The sequence below is a fragment of the Physcomitrium patens genome, chromosome 5 (assembly GCF_059467195.1).
Source record: "Physcomitrium patens ecotype Gransden chromosome 5, ASM5946719v1, whole genome shotgun sequence".
NCBI lineage: Eukaryota > Viridiplantae > Streptophyta > Bryopsida > Funariales > Funariaceae > Physcomitrium > Physcomitrium patens.
The window spans coordinates 10,221,914-10,228,186 of record NC_143414.1 but is presented as its reverse complement, the minus strand read 5'-3'; the positions used below and the strand labels follow the sequence as shown (position 1 = coordinate 10,228,186).

General features: G+C 48.1%; 1 protein-coding gene across 5 annotated transcripts; it reads left to right on the top strand.

Moving 5' to 3' along the window:
- Positions 1–252: 252 nt before the first annotated feature.
- Positions 253–5,994, top strand: LOC112282002 (uncharacterized). 5 transcript variants are annotated; one of them, XM_090250445.1, is made up of 4 exons: positions 253–896; positions 1,666–4,935; positions 5,076–5,189; positions 5,345–5,994. In XM_090250445.1, exons 2-4 carry the CDS (start codon positions 1,846–1,848, stop codon positions 5,351–5,353), a joined length of 3,213 nt encoding a protein of 1,070 aa, XP_090106571.1. In that variant the 5' UTR covers positions 253–896; positions 1,666–1,845; the 3' UTR covers positions 5,354–5,994. The 5 variants fall into 5 exon arrangements, with proteins under 5 accessions (XP_090106571.1, XP_090106569.1, XP_090106572.1 ...); XM_090250443.1 differs by having other exon boundaries at positions 253–901; XM_090250446.1 differs by lacking the exon at positions 253–896 and adding an exon at positions 994–1,492.
- Positions 5,995–6,273: the final 279 nt, after the last annotated feature.

Here is a 6,273-nt window from a genome sequence, read left to right as displayed (position 1 = left end):
TTCGGAGAAGACGAGACCACAACTGCATGAGAAGCAAGCACATGAACTTAACACTGCCACTGATCATCACCTGAAAATAAATTATTAAGCACCGGGTCCTGATAGCCACACATGTGATTTGTTGTGGCTGCACGGAGTCCAGACGATGCTGGTATCATAGCTTTAGACCTCAACGATTACTGGGTGCGACGACGACGACAACGAGGCACAACCCTCCTCGCGCCGCCAGCGTCTGCTTCTGTCACCACTTTCTGTTGCCTCGGCGACGAGCGCCGTCTAGATTTGTCGAATTCGTTCCTGCATCAGAGATGGGTCCGTAAGTTTGTCTGGGCCCGTTGCAACCGGCAGCATTCAAGTTTGCTTCGTGCCGGTGAAAATTTCTACTCCGGATGCAGTTACTAGACTCGGACCGTTTCTACAGAGGTTATTGTTATGATTGCCAGTTTCGGTGGGTGAAATCTGAAGTATTGAGTGAAGGTGGGAGTGGCGATGGGTATGGCGCAGGAAATCGTTAAGTTGTCAACTTGGGACTGTGAGAACATTCTTCGATCACGCCTGGTGTGGCAGGTGGAGATTTGAGCCGTGGAATTGAGAGGTTCGAGGTCAGGTTTTTGTTCCCTGAGAACAGGTTATTAGGTGTGTGTGCGGATACTCCTCATTCCGGGTGTGTCGCAGTGAATTCAGCCTCCTTCAGTAAGCGAAGTGCGTTCAGATGAACAAGGGCTGGCTTTAAGGGTGCTGCTGAAGTTTTATAGCGAAAGACTTGATCATCGGAGTGCTGAGAAGCGATGAATCTGGCGGTCGAGGTCCGAATGTTGTGCAATTGCTCTCGTGCACGTGGATATCCCAGGTTGATGATTGTGTCCAGCGCGTGAGCGTGGCAATCGATCGACACGGTAAGGTGCTCATCTCTACAAACTTTAACACGCACAGCCCGTTTCCTAGTTCTAAACATAATGCACTGCAGTAATAGAACGATTTTTAGTGGCAATACGTTACGCCAGCTTTTGTGCTTGTATTCGCTAGATGTTCACATAATTCTTGCTATAGCAACTGTAGATTTTGGCTGTAGCCTCGCACGGGTCACTTGTGATGACTTTGTACCAGATACCTCGAAGCAGAATATCAGGCTACCTTTCTGACCTACCTTTCAAGTGGCTGGTGAAATACTAATAAACACAAGTATATCGTCAAGTATGTATTTCCAACCGAATTCTTTCGTGGACGATTGGAAACCGACAACCATCATGTCGTTACAAAACTGCAACTCGTTAGAGCAATATCGATAGGGATGTTTATGCTTTTCAACCGAAGCGGAAAGTTGTGTCGAGACTCTGTACGCTTCAGTGACACTGATCGATCAGCCTTTCTCAGAAGTGACGGAGGAAGCATCAACTGCCACCGGCTTGGCATATCAAGAAAGAGATTTTTCCTATCATTGCAATACTCTGACGCTCTGCTCATCCCATCACAATCAATCAGACGTCGACCAGTGTGGCGTCTTGCCCAGTCTCCTCTTTCCCACCTGAATCTTGTACCGAAGTTTTGTGCCGCTCGGATAGGGTGAAGAAGTTTGCTTTTCCTTCCTTCCAGATTCGATTATCTGTATTTGCCGGACATCATGTGCAGCAGTGCTTATCAGTGTGGTGCACTTGGGTGTGGCAGGTACTCTGCAGCCTTCATGTCGAAGAGACCGTTAATTCTCTTCAAAACGAGTGCTCGAAACTTTATATGTGGGAGAATGATTTGGGAATTAGTCGCTTGTAACGCGGAGAAATTCTCAGTATTGATGCCGCTCATGTGTAGCGTTTGAGTTTTACTGTGCGTTTCCTTCTATACGTAGCCATGGAGAGGCGAAAGGGAGATGTGAAGAGGAGGACTTCAAGCAGAAAGCAACGAGCTATCTTGAATGTTCGACAGGAATCCGTGCGTGCGAAAGAGGAACGCCTCAGTAGCACCGCTCACTCTACTAGCTTGAATGCTAATGGAGGAGAGCTTCCGCTGTCCGACTTTCCTACCCAGTTAAAGGACTCGAGTCTTAACAGTCGAAACGCTCGTGTCAGGAGCGATGTCAGCGTCGATGTTAATCTAGGAAAAGAGGATTGTAGATGGCCTCTAAAATGCACAGAAGTCGCCACCTGGGCAAGTAGCTTCCGCTTTGAGCTCGACACACAAGATGGCCAGAAGGTGCAGGCAATGCTAGAGGAGGATGCATGCGACTCCAGAAGGAAAACTGGCGACGAGAATTCGAAGGAGACTTTAGGCGGAAGTTTCCGGTTTAGGAATAGAGTTTTAGAGCTGAGTGGACACCCTGTTGGGTTTCTGAAACCGCCGAGGCAGTTGGAGGAAGCTTTAAGCGCCGACAGATTTCCTGCATGTGCCATGACCAATGTGCACTCTACGAATGCAGAGCAAGCACGGGATGAATTGGAATCGAGAGACGGTTGGGAATTGGCGCAGGCCAAGACACGCAACAGCCTGCATGTCGCCGTAAGTGTGCCAAACTCGCCGGTTATGGGGACGAATCAGCGAAAACTCGGTGATTTTAAATCTCGTCCGTCCACCCCAGGGTTAGTGTCAGCTGATATGGTAAGCTACCAGGAGGAGATGGCCATAATGGCTGTCGAGAGAGATGACCTCCAGCACAAGCTCAAGTCAAGTACGCAATTGCTGAAAGGGATCGACTCTGGGGAAAATTCTGACTCCACCCCAGTCAAGGAGCACCTGGTTCCAAGAAAATCTCGATGCAGCCAACAGGGGAACGAGTTTGGTGAGCTAGACATCATGCCGATTGCCATCAGGAGGAGAATGAAGGATGGTGAATCACAGTCGTCCAGACCAACTCGCATCAGTTCTTCCAGACTTTCACAAGAGCAGGCGATCGCTCCAATGTCAGTGAGGTCCAGAAATGGCTCCGTACAAGAGCAGATTGTTAGCATTCGGAAGCAATTCCTAGATACGGTGGAGAATATCAACATCCCTTCTGATGACCACTCACCTTCCTTTTCGGCTGCTATACCATTCAAGTGGGAGGTGGAGCCTGGTAAGCCCAAGACCGACGCCGCCACCGAAAAGCGTGTAAAGTATCACAAACAGCATAAACAGGGGACACCGAGGAGCAACTGTTTGGAATCTGAATTGCACTCTTCGCAGAGAGCTGATGAAAAATTAATTGGTTCGCAAGATTGTGGGATTGGCAATGACTATGGCGACAATAGGTGCACCAGCAGCCATCGATTCTATGATGCAGCGGATTCGTTAGGACATTCGAGACAATCGAGCTTGGGACACTCGAGCAGAAGGTATGACTCGAGGGTAACTGGCATTGACCTGGATGGATCTGCAGCGTCAAAGTTTTTAGTTGAACAGTATGATACACCCTTGGGCACCCCTAGCAAATATGTGTCGTCGCCTTCAATTGCTGTGCCTTTCGAGTGGGAGGATGCCCCAGGGAAAGCCAAAGTGGAGTCTAGTCTCGCAGCACAAAGCTCTAAAACGCTGCAGCTGCCTCCTCGGCTCGCAGCCCCCTACTCCTACCGCAGCGCGGAAAGCCTTTCTCGGGAGCTTCGGGCTTCCCACCCTGGCTTAGCCGGATTCTTCGCGCCCTGCTTGTCATCATCGGCACCGGTCCTGAGGCAGAGTGATCGTGTGCTAGTGCAGTATACTTCAAGTAAAAGTCTACCTCCAAGGTTGCCACCACAAGCCAGTCCACCCGAACAGCGCCGACGACGCCATGGTCTCGTTGGTCGCTGCATTTCTATACCTCAAGAAGGATGCCAAGTCAGAGTTATCAAATCTTTCATCGAAGATTCATTCAATGACAAAGTTCCATATCCTGATAGCTCCAATAAGGCAGTTGGTGATGCACCATCGACCGCCAGTTCACCAGGTCTGAAACTTGGAAGTTCGATCAGCGCAGAGACCACACACTCTCCATTACGGACACAGAGGGGCAGAAACCGTTATGCCCCCCCATCACCCACGAGCATCTTGTGTGGTCCAGACGAGAGCAGCAGCCTCACCTCAACTTCAGCGTCCAACACTAATTTCTCGAGTGGAGATATGGAGGATTTTAATGGACAAAAACACCGTTCAGCGTCCCAATCTGAGTCCAAATCGAGCTCCTCTTACGGGTCCATTGAGGAGGGTTTCCCAGAAACAGTGAGTCCTTCGTGCAGCGCCTTGCATACTCCACATTCCTCTTGCCGTCAACGTTCTGCAGTGGACTCCTCCGGAAAAGGGCCCTATTCCTGCAGGACGAGAGGACCTCTGGATGCCATGAATAAACTCGTAGACAAGAACAAAAGCCAGGGACTGCATGCAACAACCCATAGCTCGGAGGTTTGCTCTCCTACAGCAACAAAATATTTCCAATCCCGAGAGATTACTGAAGCTGCGATAGCTACCACAACATCGACATCTACTGAGGACAACTCTTGTCTGCTTGACAAACGGAGAGCACCAACTTCAAGTGGATACCTCAATTGCGAAGGCGAGCCGCTTGCTATCAAAGTTCTACCCACTATTCAATCACTGCTGCAACTAGACATCCCGAATTCCAATGAGAAAGGGTCTTCGATGTGTCCGCCGAGGCTTCCCTACACAATGCCAGCTGGTGCAATCCAAGTTCTCTCCTCCGCCAGAAAATCTGCCAGAGAACAGCTCATTCAACACCCCAGTCCTCGATTTCTGGAGTACTTAGGAAGACGGCTAGGCTCATGCCACAAATCGGGCAGCAACAGCCCTAACCCAGCACAACGAGAAAGGTACATGATTTCCTGCCATAGATTTGCGGAAGTGTCTCCATCCTCGGAACATGCAAATTCCATAGGATTTTTGTCACCGGGGGTAAATCTTGAGGCTCAGCAACGGAACGAGAAGACGCCCCAACCCAAGACGGAACCTGCTAGATCTCGCCGACGAGCTCGATTCATGGTGAGCACACACTGCGCGCATTGTGTTCTCAGAAACCTGATTCGCCATTGTCTCGTAACGAATTGCTGATTGCCTGGGTGCTGGTAAATTTGTTTCCATGTGCTGAGAGTAATCTTTTTCTCAATTGTGGTATTTTTCAGTCGTCAATTGGCAAGGCCCTCAAGCGCATTCTCAAAAGACAACGGCGACGTAAGGCCATTGAGCCCCCGAGTGTATATCGCAATGGACCTGCCCTCACAACTCAATCTTCCAAGGTATGGAGAAAGATCTCGTTCTAATGAAATTTTACTTCCCTGTAGCTTTCCAAAAAATGTGTGCAATCGTCTGATTGGGTTGAATTTATGTACATACCTAAAGAAGTTGAGTTGAGCAAGGTCTAGATTTAACAATGCAACGTCATTTCTTGCAGCTCAATTGAGACACAGACGTCTCAGACCTGGAGACTCAGCAAGGCTCGATCATCTCCGTATGCTACTGCACAAATCCGGCGTGAATTAAACATGGTTCATTATGCTGTCTGCTGGAGACTTCCGCTTCCTCATCTGGAAGTTCAATAACACAGCTAAGAAAATTGTGGCTTCAAATCAGGCTTGGCTGACTTCTTGTGCATAGCAATCAGTGAAACGTGACATGCATAACCAACCCTCTTGCACACGATTGATGAACAAACTGTGACGGGAGTTTTGCGTAGTGGCTTTCCCGTAAGATTGGCATAATGTTATATATGTGGTATATACTGTACAATCAACAAGCTGCACTAGAATGAGCTTACTGTAATTGGTGAATGATCTATTTGTCCCAATTGTAACAACATACACCCCAGTGGCTAATCCACACACTGAGCATGTGCCCAGAAGCATCCACATGACAGCTTCGACATCCATGTGATAGCAGTGGAGTTCTGTGATAAGTTGCTCTTGTGTAAGCTTGCATTCTCGCAGTCTTAGTGATGTTAGATTCCAGTGCGTTTGCAGTCTTTGCACGGAACAGCTGCTTGCTTTCAGATGCACTTCAATCTCTTCTAATAAAACCAACCTGCAGAGTTGAATTGATCTGTAACACGGTGAATGGAGGGTTGCAGTAACGTCACCAGTAACATGATTTCTTAAAAAAATATGCATTTTTCCACAATTGAACAATCCATGAGAAACAAATCATGGGAAACAAATCAGACCCTTACTTTTACATTCACAAGCCCCAAAGAATTGATGGCAATTACACCTATATATTTATGTTCGTTCTAAACCCCCAAAACATTAACTTCATCATGATGTATTTGTGCTTTTAGAATAACACACTCCACTACACTCATCATTGTTTAGAAACCAAAAGTAACAC

Coding starts and splice junctions, on each gene's coding strand:
- LOC112282002 (XM_090250445.1), top strand. CDS start 1,846: ATGGAGAGGCGAAAGGGAGATGTGAAGAGGAGGACTTCAAGCAGAAAG. Junction 4,936..5,075: donor GCCGACGAGCTCGATTCATG/GTGAGCACACAC, acceptor GGTATTTTTCAG/TCGTCAATTGGCAAGGCCCT.